At 40.3% G+C, this 17,049-nt stretch overlaps 1 protein-coding gene across 3 annotated transcripts in view; it reads right to left on the bottom strand.

Moving 5' to 3' along the window:
- Positions 1 to 17,049, bottom strand: part of LOC137887311 (protein unc-13 homolog C) — a 98,333-nt gene that overhangs the window by 46,761 nt on the left and 34,523 nt on the right. For all 3 annotated transcript variants that reach the window (XR_011105047.1, XM_068730184.1, XM_068730183.1), the window contains exons 12-16: positions 16,641 to 16,804; positions 12,152 to 12,308; positions 11,652 to 11,720; positions 3,675 to 3,764; positions 2,475 to 2,603 (exon numbers count right to left, since the gene is read on the bottom strand). Coding sequence is in view for 2 of the 3 variants with exons in the window: in XM_068730184.1 (XP_068586285.1) it covers positions 2,475 to 2,603; positions 3,675 to 3,764; positions 11,652 to 11,720; positions 12,152 to 12,308; positions 16,641 to 16,804 (609 nt within the window). In the remaining variant the exon portion in view is untranslated. The remainder of the gene's footprint in view (positions 1 to 2,474; positions 2,604 to 3,674; positions 3,765 to 11,651; positions 11,721 to 12,151; positions 12,309 to 16,640; positions 16,805 to 17,049) is intronic.

Here is a 17,049-nt window from a genome sequence, read left to right on the forward strand (position 1 = left end):
TCCTCCCAGTCATTTTACGCCTAAGCAGAGGCAGAAAGCTTTGTTGTTTGTTATGGAAGATGCCTCGTTGGAGCGTGGATATTTCACTGCCTGCCTGGCCACCGTGTCAGCTCTTGTGTCGCAGCACTCAGTCACTGTTAGCAACTGGAGAATTAGGGTCTGAAATGTGTTCCATCCGCTGAGTCAAAGGCTACCTAGTGTATGTGAACATAATAATTTAGAGTCACAGTGAGATGTGCTCTGGAATGTAGTTGATGTCTTTTTCTTCTGCCGTGGAGGAAACAATGATAGAGAGTGTGTCAATTGTGAAACTGTGGTGGACGAAGATGTAATTAGGGAAAGTGTCTATCTCTCTGGTTTGGTAATTGCTTACAACCCCTCAGGCTGTTTAAACAAAGAAAGCTTATTATTCAACTTTTGAGCGGATTGCAGCCATTATCTTAAAGGACATTATCTTCTGAGGTGGGGAGGCCATTCTCCTTGGGAAGTAAACCGTAAAAATAATTCGGCGGAGCTGCCTGTTGCCTGATTATTTACTCAGACGAGGCCAAAGCAAGTAAACTAGCCCATGAAAATCTCCATGTGTTTGGAGAAGCAAACTATAACAGATGACTGGATGATGCTGTGTTTCCTGAAAATAAAAATAAGTGACTATGAGCTCTTAATATGAGAACATACCTTCAGCTGCTCGTGGCATGCTAGTTCTTAAAATGGTGCCTTAAACAGATGAGATAGTGATTTGAATCAGGTAAGTGCTGCCTGAGGCTTGGCTGCTTTTATATGACTCTTCACCGCAGACTCTCTGTTTCTTAGAAGGTTGAAGGCCTTCACTCAAAGTTTGCAAAAGACACGGTGAACATTTGTATTGTCTGATTGTCAGTCATGACATATAGCCTATTGATTTTTAGCCATGTTGAATTGAATTCATATTCCCGGCACTGTCACACATCAACACAAAGGACAAGCTGAAAAGGGATGTGATTTTTGTGACAGGATGTAGGTGATACGTGATGAAAGCACAATGTGAGTGCTAGAAGCTGGCAGGAAATTTAAGAAAGTTGTGTTTTTACCTTGAGTTACTGACAAATTAATTGGAGTGGCCCCGAAGTAGTAACTCTATTTGATATCATTATAATTACTTTTTAAGGACTACCAGTAATTAAATGCAAATGTTTCAGGTATTCTACATGAATTTAAGAAAGCTACATCATTTAGCTCACAGCTCACTTTTTGCAGTGATGCATGTAGTACGTTCATAAAGACTCCATTAAGGGTGAGTTATCTGGTTATTGTTGATTATCTGCCTGGCTAATTACCAGATGTTGAGTTGCTAGTTTGTAGATTTGTGGATTATGTAATTACATAAATCAGCAGAGCAGGTATATTGTCAGCTGCTTTCATTTAAGTTTAGCAACTCTTGCTCTTTACTCATAAAATCCAGTTAACATTCAGTGACATTAAACAAATGTGCCTAAATGTTGATAGTCTTTGCCAGTATCCTGTGTGTACTATCCATAAAAAAATAAATCCTCTTGTTAGAAATAGAATTTTTTTAATATTTTGCTAAGTCCTGGCTTATGGCTTTCAACCCAGGGAAGTCGTAACAACAATAACCATAATGAAAGAAACAAAAGAACACTAAAGCTGAACAGATGGCAGACACATCCCATACCAAAACAGGGGTGAACAAATGCAACAACATTTGTACAATTACAGTTTGCATTTACAGTATATTTAGCCTTTCAACATTTGCAGCAAGATGCACAAAGGTTGCTTCAGCCACAGATAAGGCAATGTTTTTTAAGGTGAAAAGTACCTCAAGACGAGTGATAGGCACTGGGACAGGACTTTGGCCAACTAAAAAAATAAACCAATCTCCAAGGCAAGAGTTTACCTCCCTGTTCTTCTCTAAGAAAATACAATGACTATGTAATTACTGGTGTGATTAGAAAGTAGGCAGAGGAGAAGGAAGCAATCGCGTCAAGGGTTGAGCTGACCAATGAGCCAATCATCAACAAGCAGCCGGCGCAGCCAAAGAAGGTGATGATTCTGAAGCTGAGAGGCACGGAGCTTGTCCGGCGCGAGAGCCATTTAGCAGGCCTTATTTTGATTAGACTCTAACACTACCCACACCTCATAACTGACACCTTACGCTCTATTTCATCTTTTTAACACAAATGTCTTTGTTGTTGATTTCACTAGACTTGAGGGTTTCAAAACCCATGAGAACTAAATCCAAGTGAGAACTTGACAAGTGTTGAAATGACACATTGTTTAGTGTGTGCGTCACTACATCTGCTAGATGCCAATGTGAGGAATACAGAGATCTCAAAATTTGGCACTTATTCACATTTTGGATGGTCTATGAATTTGCCGAGAAGCTATTGGTACCTGTGCAACAGTAGAAGTCTGCCTTTAATAAGCTATGAAGGTTGATTAGTAGTGATGGTCAAAAGGATTTGGAAACGGTTTACCTGGTCAAGGAGTTGGTTGTACAGTTCATGACAGTTATCAAAAATGTATTTGTATGTGGAGTCCAGACACGCCTTTACGCAATCCTTCACCACCATACTGGCTCTTGGTGGACTCTGGAGCTCTTGTACCTGCGCACACACACAAATACACACACATGATTACAATGTTTGGTGTTGTCCTGAGTCTCATAGCAATAAATACCATATTAAATCATCCAATAACTAAATACGATGTTAGCCACCCAAATCAATGACAGTTGCTGTGTCTTAAATTGATTTCTATGTAGAGGACCATCCATCAGTGGAGTGATAACTTAATGATATCGTATTACAAGTACATGAAGTATTAATCCCAAGATATCACTTCCTTGTGGAAAAGGGGCAGCCTTCTTACATCCATTATGTATCATAATTGACATGTGGCCAGACTACAAATGTGCAGTATATCGTAGAGTAACACCGTAGCTCCTGTGTGTGAGCAGCTGTGCGTATACACAGTGCAGTAAAACATGGGCATGGCACAGAGTGAAAGCATTGGTAACCTAAAGTGACAGATTTCATTCCTTTGCTCATAGCTGCCATCTTAGCTTTGCTTCAGTGCAGCAGCGCTACACCCCCACTCACGCAAAAAAGAGCTGAACGGAGCTGAGCCCTTCGTATAGCGTAGCACGTCAAGACGTACTGTTGGGGGAGAGGGAGGGAGAGGAAACAAGACAGAGCTGGACACTTTTTTAAACACAACGGCTAACTGCAGTATACAGGTCAACACACGTTACACAATCATGACCCCATTGCATCAGCCTGCAGTCAAGAGAAGGGTTACGCCATAAGTTAGTTGGATTTGACTGGCCAGCGGTGTTGAGAGGGACAGGTTTTCAGGAGTTATGAGCTTGAATCGATTTAACCTAAACGAAACGTGCCTGAAATCAATGTGGGTTTATGTTTTTAATTGAATGTTGTGAGATTTCACAGGCATGGCCAGTATTGAAGGTGTCACAGTCACTCAGTCACTGCACTGCTGTGATTAAAGGTTATAGACGATATCTACAAAGGATAGCGTTGTGCTCCATCATCATTTATTACAATGCTTATGTTCAATTCCTCTTAATTCAAGTGCCAAACTCCCCCATCGCCTATCAAATTGTACTCCCTGCCCATACAACCTACACATTCTCTCACACACGCATACACACAAGCTACCTTCATCCTGAAGAAGGTGATGCTGGTCAGCAGATCAACAGTGGACTTGAGATCTTGCAGACGCTCTGGGTTTCCTGCAGGGAAATTATCCTGGAGTAAGAAAGAGAGAGGGGAAAATAACATGAGGAGACATCTTGTTGAAAGCAGCCTTTTAACGTTACACACCCCCACCCACCTCATCACATTGCTTAGCCCGAAACATTGAAATTGATTACAGAACGATGCCCAGCAATCATACCGAAATGAATGTCTGTCTAATCGTTTAGTGGACAAGGCAGGTCTCTGCTGATGAAAACCTCTATTTTGGGGCCATGAAGTCATCAGGCAGTGCAGAGAACCATGACGAGGAGCATATAAAGCCCTGACAGTGAGGAAAGGCATCACTGCCCCATACATTATACTACTCCTACATTCTCAGTGCTCAAATACAATTTTGCTTGTTTTCTATCCCTCCTCTACCATGTCAATAACGGCACAATGGGGGATTCAGGAAATACAGCCAAATCCTCACAGCAGCCTGTAGGTCTGACAGCACGAGCACAGGAGAGGTCTATCTGAGATCAAGGCCGATCAGCGGAAGTAAAACCCGCCTGACATCTTTTCGAGCAGCATAGAGGTTTCTATCGGGTTGATAAATGATTCAAGACGACCGGTTTTAGAAGAAGAAGCAAAAACACAAAACACAATCCAACACAACCTGGACAGTGGTCTCACAAACAGTAGAGAAGAAAAAATGTGGATGGCCTGTTAGTGCCTTACAGACAGTCAGCTGTCCACTTAAAGTACATTTCTCAAGACCCGTGATTAATAGGAGGAGTCAAATTTAGAGGTGAAAGTGTAGTCCCCAGTAAGGATTAAAAGCCTCCAGGAAAACAAGCTTGACACACATTCTGCACAAGCAAATGTGGACCAGTTATATTTGGCTTCTGAAGGGGAAAAAAAGAAAAGAAAATCTGTTGGGAACAGGCTTTTTTTCACTCCAATAAATGCAGTTTGCATCATTTCCTTTTGTATGAATAATATCTTGAGTATTTCATCATTTGTTCCTCAGTTTAAATTTTAAAATGTTATTTAAGAAGATTGCATATCCTGTCTCAGCAGACTCCTTTTAATGTAAATCCATTACAATCAAAGAAAATAATGTTCCTGCATCTGCTGCACAAGTCTCATTCACAGAATGGAGCCCATGAGAGCTATCAGTTACTACCCTTTCTCTCTATGCTGACATAGACATTTACTTCACAATATCATCACATACATGTAACCTTCAGATAAAAGTGAGACCATCAGTCCCTTTGAAACATGGACTCTGTAGCTTTCAATGCAACCTTGAATGTCGCCATTAGTACACCTCCTGAAACCACTGTGCTGGAACAGTTACGACAACAGCTCAAAATGTGTTTTATCTGTTTGCTTTTGTTGTAGGAATTGCAACTTTTATAGGAAGAAGCCAACTGAGAGTGCACGTCGTTGCTAAAAAGTAATTTTTAAAAATAATTCTAGGGTAATTCACTAAGACCAATGCTCCTCAAGTACTATCAAACTAACATGTGCTTTCTTGCTTTTCCAAAATAAGCATTGACACCTTTATCTAGGGGAGGAAATTCACCAATGAACAAGCTGAAATTGCACAGAAAAAAAAATATATTTCCACCACTGTCAGTCTGCCTTTCAGTGATAGTGGAAGTCTGATCCATTGACTCTACTGGTTTTTAAATGAAATGATGATTAAAATTGCACACTAAATAATATTTAATATCATATTTTTACATTTAAATGAAGAAAAAAGGGTAGCATTTTATATCAGTTAATTAGTGGATTCTGACATAGGAAAGAAATCTAGCTGTGTAATTATGGTGATTGAAGCCTCGGAGAATCAAGTGCTTATGGACACTCATTATGTTTGCTGCAAAGGAGGTAGGTGGGTTCTTCACAAAAACCAAATGTCTACGTGCAAAATGTTATGATCACAGCTACCAATCTAATTTGGCATTTGATGTCCTGTTTTGATTGCAGATAGCAAGGGTACACAAAACATGCATTCATTATTGACTATACCTGTGTAAAGCAAGGGACAACTTAATAGGATTTATCTTAATTACAATCACAGCTTCAGGCGGAGAACCAAGTGTGGGATGTTTATACACCGGTAGCTTAAAAAGGTAAACCAAGTTATAGTTGTACAGCACCTTATCATATACACAGGTCATTCAAAGTGCTTTACAGGCAAAGGAAACAAATAAAAACAGATAGAAGAATAAAACAAAACAGTAACAAAATAAAACAGCATGTACTTGAGAACTGGTACAAAGTACAAGGAACTGTGAATTTTTTTAATTTAATTGAGCTTCTTACTGTTGCTGACCAACATATAAAAATGATAAAGTACATTACTTTACAATTACTGATGTTAAACACAGATGCAAACCTCTTTCTCTGCAGAAACCCTGCTCTCAATGTTCAGTGCAGCGGTGTAAATAACTTTGCCTAACTTTAACAAATGCTCTGTCTGAATACACAAAGACCAGAAATGAGAAACTCCAACTCCACCAGCAAAAAGAACAAAGGAAAAAGAATCAGACTTATTGGCAAGAAGCAAGCAAGCATACTAAGAAAGCAAAGCATCCATGTCTAAGCCAAAAGTAGAGACAACATCAGCTCTGCCTTCCAAAAATAACAGAAAGTTCATTATGCGATAAGACGAGGAGTGAGTGATGCTGATGAGCTTTTAGTTCTTTGTGTTTGTTCTAGTGTACATTGCATATTATGTTTGGCCAGTGCAAAACTTGAAAGCAGTGACTGCTTATTATCAAAATAAATAAATATATATATACACACATTGTGCAGCTTCATAATTACCATGTATGAATATGGGCAGAGCAGCCTAATGGTTAAAAAAGTTGCTTGTCAGACACCGGGCAACAAGTGGAGCAAGTGAAGGTAATTATGTGGAAAAAGAGATCAAAAGCAGTCATGCTCTGACGGGTACTGGACCTCAAACTGCCACAGGGACACTGCATTGTTCACCCTGCACTCTGACCATCCTGAGCAAAGGCATATGCCACAGAGAATGTGTCTATGTGTGTGGATGAGTGTCTATTGAATCCGTAATAACCTTTCAGCATATTGTAATTCAAGTGGCCCGAGAGAAAATTAGACTTCTGCAATTCCTAGAGTTAGGTTTTCTTTAGAAAAGGCTTTCTTTCGAAAACCTAGCCCGTGACAGGAGACTTTGGACAATCCCAGGTCATTTCAGAGAGAGGGCGTTCCTATTGGTTGTTCTACAAATGCAGATATGAGTGCACATTTCTTTGGTGAAAGCCTCATTCAATGGCAGAATATCCTGCAGGAAAAGTTACTATTCCAGCATCGGCAACAACTGCCCATAATGCTAAGCAACGCAAAGAAGTAAGACGGACTTATAGTTTAGCCTTTGTGATCGGCAGAGGGCTAAACTATAAACTATCTCTCTCCATCTCTGAAGCGTTTCCCCCGATATTGTAGCTTGCTAGAGCCTCAAATCACAGTTTGTCATCTCAAAGGGCTTTACAGGGTCACATGTTTGCTAAGAAAACCGGACGGTAGCTCTTATAGAATTGCCGCTCTATAACGGCATCAGGATCACAATCAGGATAGGGACGATGTTTGAAATGAATGGCTAGTGCTCGTCTGGTTCGGAGGGGCTTAGGACAGAATGGGGAGAGCTGGAGTATGATGGACTGTATTATCTTATTCCAGACAGACAACTGCCTACTCTGGAGTACCACTTGAATTACAATATCCTTAAAGTTTATTATGGAATCTTCCCCAAAAAACGCCCAAAACAAACTACCGAACCCAGCAGTATGGATATACATTTACATACATAAACATTACACAACCTCTGCTGTTTCAACTGAGCTGAAGTTTTGGATATAGAGCAACATCATGTTACACAGAAAAGAACTCTTCTAAACCATGTATATATGCGTGTGTAGTATATGCAATGATCATTACTGTGAACGGTTATACTAGCTTGTCTCTTATACTTGTCTTTTTACATAGTCTCTCATACATTTCAAAGGGGGAGCTCTGGAATATGCAGGTGTTACTCTGCAAAGAACAAGGTTATCACAAATTCTTACAATAATGCAGATGTAGTTTTATTCTCTGTAAATATTGTATTCCTTAAGAAAATAGAAAATTATATTTGTCTGCCATGTTGGGATTCCAGAGGCCAGTTGTTTGCTTCAATAGCAGACTGTGATATGCAAGTATATACAGTAAGTACATCCAGCAATGGAGCAACCTTGTGGATATTATCCCAGTAGTATACTTTTTATGTGATACTTTAGCAGCTCCATTAGCAGCTCAATGTTGCTGAATATGACACAATCTTGCTGTAGAGAGCTACAGGTACAGTATGGAACAACTATTTTCTTTTTGTTTTACTGGACGAGGCAGCAGGAGCTACTGCATCATAGAAAGCAACAAAGCATGTGTTTGCAATAAGCAACCTTTTCTCTAAAGGCTCACAGTAATGCTGCACAGAGTTACATTTTAAGATAATATCCCTGGGGAGCTTACTGAACAAACATCACTTTATATCAAACTGTCCAAACTAAGCCAACAGCCCAAATCCCTCGCAGTGTGCTCTGAATACTGAGATATTATGTCCGAACCAGAAAAACCTGCAAATCCCAGCTGGGATTGACTGGCTATGCAAGGTGCCACTGTGTATCAGGGCTGTTGGAATAAAGTTTACAAGGAAGAAACGCATATGTAGCAAAATGTAAAGTGGCAGGTGCAACCCGGCTCCCTCTCTGCTGATTCAAGCCCCCTGTTTTACAAAAATAAACTCAATCTCCCTCAGAATGTCATTATAGTGAAATCCATACGGTGAACGGACAAAGTAGCCAGATCTGAATCGTATTACTGTCCAATAGTGGCAGGCCGGCTCTGTGGGACGGCTTCACAGAGTGAGAGAGTGAAAGAGAGAGTATGAACTGTGTGTGCATGAACCACTGGTCTGTGGCAGGCTTGACAAGAGAGCAGCAGGGCAGCGCTGGCAGGTGAAGCCAATGTGATATTCTGTGACTGCTCTCATCGCCAGACAGCGAGGCCATCTGAAAATAAAAGAGGTCATCTCTCCTTCACTTAACCCTCCGTTGCCCAACCACCATGCCTCCTTTCATTCCTCGTCTGTTTCTCCTCTCCCTTTCCAAATCAATCGCTCTTTCCCTCCAACTCTCTCCCTCTTTGTCCAAATCCCATCTCGTCCAACTCCCTCTCTGCTTAACGTTTTCTTTTCCAAATCCTCTTTATCCCTTACTCGCTATTTGCCAGTCCATTCTCTGTCTAACTCAAGTCCTCTCTCTTTCATGCTATCTACTTGCTGTCCTTCTCTCTTCCTCTCTCTTTTTTGTTTGTAGGCTAACAAGAGGATCTATCCATATGCTATCAGGGTGTGTCACTGTAATCACATGTGGCTTCACACAGAGAGCCGTGGCAAAGAACAGGGGAATAATAGCAATAATACACTCAACGTCACATTGCCTTTTGTGTCACAATAAAGGTGAGAGGGTCATCCTTCAGTTACAGTTCACTGTGCAATGCCAGCAGCTGGGGAGAAGGCGTGTGTGTGGCTGCTCAGGTGCATACCTGTGTGCGAGTCAGTGAGCAGTTGTGGCCAAACAGCAGTGTGGATGTCTGCTCATTTGTGAGGGAGTGTGTGCGAGCGAGAGATGTGTGGGTTTGTGTGCCTGTGAATGTGTGGTGGTGTGTGGTGTCTTAACTGGTTTAGCTCTCCTGGGGTTGCTCTGGAGGATTATGTGCTGTATGTCGGGATTTCAATCTGCTTGAGTAGAATACAGAGGACCTTTAGTGGCCTGCAAGTGGCAGATCTCTAGCAATTAGAGATGCATTTCTGATTGCAAGATTCCAGTTTGTTCATTTTACAATTGTTGGGGGTTGTTTATTCTAAGGTATATGTTTGATTGGCGCCTCTTTGTCATTTATTTTGGGTTAGGGAGGGGTACAAATGTTTACTATTGTTCATTTAAATGAAATCACTATTCATTAGTGGGTCATATGATAAAATGTGCAAGGATGTTGGTTGTACAAAAACTTCATCATGTTTTTTTGTTCATTCAAATTGAACTTGATTTTATACTTTTTAAAATGTAATAAGCTTTTTTAGTTATGTTTAATTTGAGTTACTATATGTATGTCTTTGTATAATAAACAATGTGTAAAAACAACACAAATATGCAGAAACAATATATTGCTGACAGGACAACATGTCATGCAAGACTGAGCCATATAGCAGAGCTTCTTGGACACATGTAGCCTACTGAAGCATCAAATGGTGACCTTCAATAATTTACATCAAACACGGCTGAAACAAGCCAAGCAGAAAATTCTATATATACAAAAGTTAGCAGTGCAGCTACCAGACATGGCCTGCCCATCATTCAGTGACAATCACCAAACAAATGACCATGAAGAATGATCGTCATACAACAAAAAGTCCTTCAAGTGTGACTGACTCAGTGGGGGATGAAACATCACTACAGCAATTTACATAGACATTTTATTACCAGCATTTATGTACTGTAATTTCACCAGTTCAACACTGCCACACGGAGACTTCAAATATTACTGTACCGCGTTGCCCTGGTTGATCACCTAGTTGAACACCTGGCAGAGCGCTGCCCCATGTACTAAGGCTGAGTCCTGAGCAGTGTGTATGCTGCATGTCGCCCCTTTCTCTGCCACAAAATTGCATTAGCTTGTACAGGTAGCGATAGGTATAATAGGTCAGACATGATTGTCTCATTAATATAGTCCACAGGATGGAAAGTAGCTGTTACTAATTATTTTGAAACATGATCTTTGTTGTAATAGCCAACACCAAATCAATCTCCAGATGCTATAGCCTACATAGAAACGTGGAAGCACATAGTCTAGTTTATGGGTGTATGGATACACAATGTCCAATATCCTAAATCCATGAAGCACCATGGCAGACAGAGTGCTGGACACTCACGACAGAGTCTATTTATTGGACCATGAGGAACACTATTTCCTGAGCTGCTGATGGACCACTAGACACTGTAGGCTGATTATTGATATTTAAGTGCCTGGCTTCTCTCTGCTGAAAACTGCAAATACACTGCAAAGTCATTCATCATTCTATGAATTCAATTTGATTCAGTCATATGAGGTTTTTTAGTTTTTTTGTATGACATGATATCTGTCTGGGTATATACTGTATGTATCCATCTAGAATTTCTGCTTTTTCAAATCATACTTTTCACAAATCTTCCTTCATTATCACATCTTGAAACCACAAATAGACTTCAAAGCCATATATTATATTGTGTTAATACTATGTGAACATGAGTGTGGTACATGTGACATTATCAAATGTCATTCTTGGTATGACACCATCACACCTATGATATTTACCTTGTCTTAATCCCGATATTTACAACACCTTAACACCTAGCATTAATGTGCCTGCTGTGTGACAACATGGTGGGATTCAAACAAGGCAAGCATGCATAAAATACATTCAGAACTGTATCCAAGAAAGAAGAGAATCCAGTCAATAATCACGTTTGGAGGGCGACAGACACAAAGTGTAAATGGGTTGCTGCTCCAAGCCAGATATAGTCAGCACACAGTGTACTGTATACAGCTCAATCAACTCTAAAGCCTATCAAATCAACCAAATTGCAGGTACCTTAGATAGTAACACTTCTGTATAAAGTAGAGTCAATTTTAAAGGATGCAAATGATAAACAGGCTATACTAAATGGCAACCTGCATTTTCCCAAGAAAAGGAGAATTGTTCCTGCTCCTCCTGTCTATATCGAAATACTATTAATATAGACTTATGGTAAATTTTAACATCAAACTGTAAAAATTATCATTATTTTGAATTGACAAAAGTCACAGAAAACAAACACACCAGACACAAAAGTTCATACATACCCGATATTTAGAAAGGTCAATCCTTAGTGAGTTATGCAGCTGGTCCAGTAATTTGACAAATTTTTCCCTCTGTCAGGATGAAAAATTCCATAATTCAGTTGAAAGTGTCCCCACACACAAAGCAATGTGTCTATAGCATTGCTATGCCTGCAGTGACTCACTTCCTGGAACAAAATGGAGGGGTTTAGCAATATTGCCAGACTCGGCATACTGCCTGGAAATATTATTTGATGATGTACAACATTAGCTTATTAAAAGTTCAATTGGAAAGCACTGGCAACCTCTGAGATCTGGTTGATTTCAAATGCACAACTTGTTTTAAACAAATAACTCTTAATGGGATTGATGACAAAAAGGGTTTAATATCAGACTCTAAGACAGCAATAGATGTTACTTAAGCCTAACTGGAGCCCATAGAAACACACATTTTCATTTTTCACTCTATCACTACTGTAATGTCTGCGGATGTTAGACTACAAGACAATAATAGGTGTGCTTACCCCAAAGTTAGAGGCAGCAAATCGGTCAGAAGCGGAGGCAGTGGTTGTGGTGGTGGTGGTTGTGTGGGCGAAGTAGGAATTGATATTAGCAAGCAGGTTGCTCATCACTGCTGGCACACCGGGACACATGTATTTGGCGGACAGACAGGAGAAGTGCCTAGAGAGGAGAAGAGACAGCTAATATTCCACGTAGCACAAGGGGCACTGCTGTAGCCACTTTTGGACAATGTCGAATAATTTCTCGACCAAAGATCAAAAGACAATCTTATGAAAAAATAGGGACAGTGACAGATACCACATCAACAACATAATTCCAGACAGAGAACTTTATAAAGACTTGCTCTTCAGCAATCCTCATAATCAACAAAGTTACACAGCACTGAAATAGAACATAGTTGAGAATCAAAAAGCATTTCCCTCAAAATATACAGTATATATAATAATGTTTTACAGTTACCATGATAAACAGAGAGTGAGCAGACATACTGAAGTACAGTAGTTCTTCATTATTTTCACTGACTGCTGAAGAGAGAAGATATTTTGAATGTTCCAAACAATTACTTCTGATGGAAGAGTTAATGCATAAGTAGTTCACTGCTCCGTTCATGTACTATAATCGTGTCTTCAGGGATTATCTATAGCCAATGATGTCATAAATCACAGCTGTATAACCTAAACTATTAAGGACATGAGGCTGCAAAGTAATAGATGGAGCAAGTAAGTTTGATCAAGGGATCATATGGGGGCTGGGATATAATCCCTTCCAGGGGAACAGAAGAGAGAAATGTAAATCTTACTGCATACCATTTAACTTATTTGTTTGTTGCACACTTGCCGAGGTAAGTGTTTTCCACTGAGGTGAATCCACATATGTCAACAGAGCACAAACTAAATCTCAATACTATGCAGTGCACTAAAATAACACAAGGGATCTTTCCCAAGGGAGGGACTGAAGGAGGCGCATCCTACTTTTGCAAACTTAGTGTCTTCTGCTTAGATAAATCATTTTTCCTTTTCTCGTCTCCAGAGCTCTTTTAACTTCCTGAACTAAGGCTCATATATTGCCACTTCAGATTTGTGATGATCTTTCACTTTCTTTCCTTACATACACACACACGCACACAAACACACACAGACACACATCTGCAACAGTGCTACCCAGCAGTAATTAAGTGCTGGAGCCAGAGAGGCCTGGTTTGAGCATGGATCTCTGCCTGAGTGAAAAGCATATGCTCCTTTTAACACTTCACACTGCTGCTTCACAAGCCATGCGGAATACCTCCCACAATATAAATCACTGGTATCTACAGAGAACATAAAGACGGGCTGCCATCTCGAAACCCATTCATTCAGCAGACAAAGGATCATGTTATTCTAGATAGAATACTACATGCAATAATCTGTTTACTTTGATGCAGAAGACAAAAATGTGTACTAGGGCTTTTTTTCCCAGCCTCTGGCAAGACCCATAGCAACCAAACATATGGGTGCATTGGATGCTTTGGCCGAGAGCTTGAAGCCAGCTGAGCTTTATAAATATAGCATTTGTTAACATAATGTTGCTTTAAAATACAAATATTGCCATTATTCACACCTTCACTTTCAGATACTGTAAACATAAATTAGTGTCTGGATAATATAACTAAGCATTTACTTTATATATATTAGTAGTAAGAGAAATTTATGTTATCAACATGCTTTTTTTATAAATAGTTTTATACATCACAAATTAAAGGTGACCAGTAGTATTGTGAAGCTGGAGAACAGAGATTTTGAAACTGAGAACACCCTGCACAGTGAGTCATTGCTTCATACAGCCAAAGTGTCGGAAAAGGCACCCTGCACTCCCCGCGTTATGGGGAGTAATGATTACAGATTTACTCCCCCTCCTGAGTGCAGCCCAAGCACACACACACACACACACACACACACACACACACACACACACACACACACACACACACACACACGCGCACACGCTCACAAATAGAAACACAAACATGTTCTCATCGGGAGGCCTATTTAATTACTTTGCTTTCAGCCTCCAAATTACCCAGGAGCACTTGGGGTTAGGCGAGCAAAGAGAGTGATGCAAAGAGAGTGATGATGGCATCCGCTGAATTCCCATGGTGCTTTTAGAGCTCGATCTCCTGAGCCAATTTTCAAGAGGAAGACGTTGCTTCTCCTCGTGTTACCCTGCCTTGGTTTTTACCAGCAGATGAGACGCACTACGCACAAACTCACATCTCATTTTACGATTTCAGATGGCTGGGCGAAATGAAACAGGATGGTGGGATGTGAAGGTGGTAGGGAGTGGTGATAGAGTGAGATGAAGAAAAACGAACATGAGTGAGGGATACGTTGGGGGTTGTTGTGTGGGACACAGGAGGGATAGTTGTCTTTGCAGCTACTGTGATTTATGTAGCCATCATGTCAGGAGTGGCTGGGAGTCAAGGATCTACGATGAAAAAAACGGAAAGGTAGGGCCGTTCATAAATTCCTGATGAAGCATAATAAGCGCTTCTATGAGAAACACCAAGCTTAAACAAGGTTCAAGTCTGAAGCATTACCTTAACCTGAGAAAGCTGGTAATAAGGCAACTTACTGCCTCACTTATCTGCACTTAGATAACCCTGCAATCCCTCATATGCTGTAATACCCTGTCATACTGACACAACCATCTGTCACCTGGCACAGTTTACAACACCAAAACAATCAATTGTGTCAACCCTTATATATAACACTTAATACGTGTCGTTATTGCAGCAGTTCCACTCCTTACTTATGTGGACACAATAGCGATGAGGCAAAGAACAGTTCTAGAAACAGCTAAATCAAGCTTTACAGGGCTCAAAAAAAGAATCCCAATGGCATGCCTGCCTTACAGGACCATTAGGAAGATCAAGAAAGCATCTGCTGTGGGACATATGAGGTTGAGTCATAATAATCACTGCGATCAAAAGTGGGAGAGGAGGGGGCGGGGGATCATAGATGCCTGAGGTCTTTGGGAAAAAAAATCAGAAACAGGATAAAGTCATGGTAACGGTAACTAGTCATCCAAAAACCTTCTGAAGGAACCCTGGGTCTCACTTTGCAGCAGAAAATGTAAACAATAGCAAAAGTATTTTATGCTGTCATCTGTAAACAAATATTTTAGGTAATTATATCAAGACAATTCATCAGTGACTCTTCATCTAACTGATGCATCCGGCCAGATTTCTGGACATGAAAGTCAAATGTGAGCGGTGACTTTCATTCAATTTGCCAACACAATCTGTGTGCAATTAGAGCCTGATTTACGAAGGCAGCAGCTAATTACATAGTCTGCTTCTGGGACTACCCAACAAGCCTATTCTGAAAGGCAAGCACAACCTAAAATGTGCAGTTTGGTGATTGAAATTGACACTTTTAGACTGACTCAGACTCACTAACAATTAAAAGTTACTAAAGCAAACAATGAACAAGAGATAAAAGCTGAAATCCAAACTATGCAATCCAACTGCTATCGGTACCTGTTTACTTCACTAAAATATCTGTATTTGGATTTCTACCAAAAGTGGGCAGGGCTTCTACCAAAAATGTAACTGCATTTTAACTGCACTGAAAATATACAAAATACAACATAATATTTTAACCGTGTACCTAAATTAGTTAAATTATAAAACATGATTTGTATAAAACGTCTATATAAAGACTGAGTTACTGTTAATTATTAGTGGGAATAGAAGGGGACTTTTGGTAGTTAATTACAAGTTAGAATTGCAATCAGAGGTTGCATATATAACAAAGGGAGAACCACATGAATAAAAGGTTGGTCTCAAGTGTTTATGATAAAAGTGAGAAAGCTCTCTTAGCCTAATTTTTTCTATTAAGAAAAAAATATAAACGTAAAATCGTTTTGGATGGGGCCTAATCTATTTCAGTGGGCCACATAAAAACACTTATCTGGGAAACTGCATGTGAAATGAGGTACACAGGACTTAGTAAATCTGGCCACCAATGTCTGCTGTTTAAAGTGCAATCACTGGAAGCTCGACACTGTACATGTAGATAGATGCATGACGCAGACTTCCGCAGTGGCAACCATTATATTGTGGCAACACTATACAATCAACATGACTTGAATATTGGCTTGATCAATATCCAGTGATTTTAATGTCTCAGGTGGTGTTATGGATGGACAGGGTCACAGAGGATCAAAGAGACAGACAGAGAGAGGGAAACAAGACTGTTTATGTGTGTCCATGATCAATGTGACCAGGGCAGGTTGGGAGTTTTTCCAAGGGAACAGAAATTAATCAATTAAACTTAGGAGCTTGATTGTCCTCCAAAGCTCTGATTCTGCTGAGGAGACATCTTTACTACTTCTCGTCTCCTTCTGCTCTCCTTTTCTCATCTCCTTCTCTCATCTCCTTCTCGCCTCCACTCTCCTGGATGGGACAGTGACAGATTGGTGAGGTAAAAGGCCATAGATCAGGGTGGTACTCACGTCATGGCCTGATAGATGGACTCCACTCCGTATCTCATGGCAAACTCATCCACTATCTCCTGAGACACATCGTCAAAGTAGACCTTCCACGCCTCGTCCCCTTTCACCTGCGGGATCTTCACCACCCCACCGTTCTTCACCTCGGTCAGGCAGTGGAACAGGTTCTGTGAGCGGCACGAGAGATAAGACAGAAGAGGTTACGTGATGGAGCACAGAGTCACAACAAGTAACAGCAAATAAAGACCCTTATCACTGCTGGTGACATCTTTTTTTTTTTTTTTTTTTTTACAATGCTCTAACTATTGATTGTAGGAAAATCCTGTTAGTTTGCTTTCCGATGTAATCACAAAAAGATAATTTGTTTTCTTTAGTAGCTGTCTTCACAGACTTAATGCTTAGCTTCCCAAAG

Source organism: Cebidichthys violaceus, unplaced genomic scaffold, assembly GCF_023349555.1.
Source record: "Cebidichthys violaceus isolate CVI_PGR_0920_01 unplaced genomic scaffold, fCebVio1.0.p SCAF_5, whole genome shotgun sequence".
NCBI classification, from domain to species: domain Eukaryota; kingdom Metazoa; phylum Chordata; class Actinopteri; order Perciformes; family Stichaeidae; genus Cebidichthys; species Cebidichthys violaceus.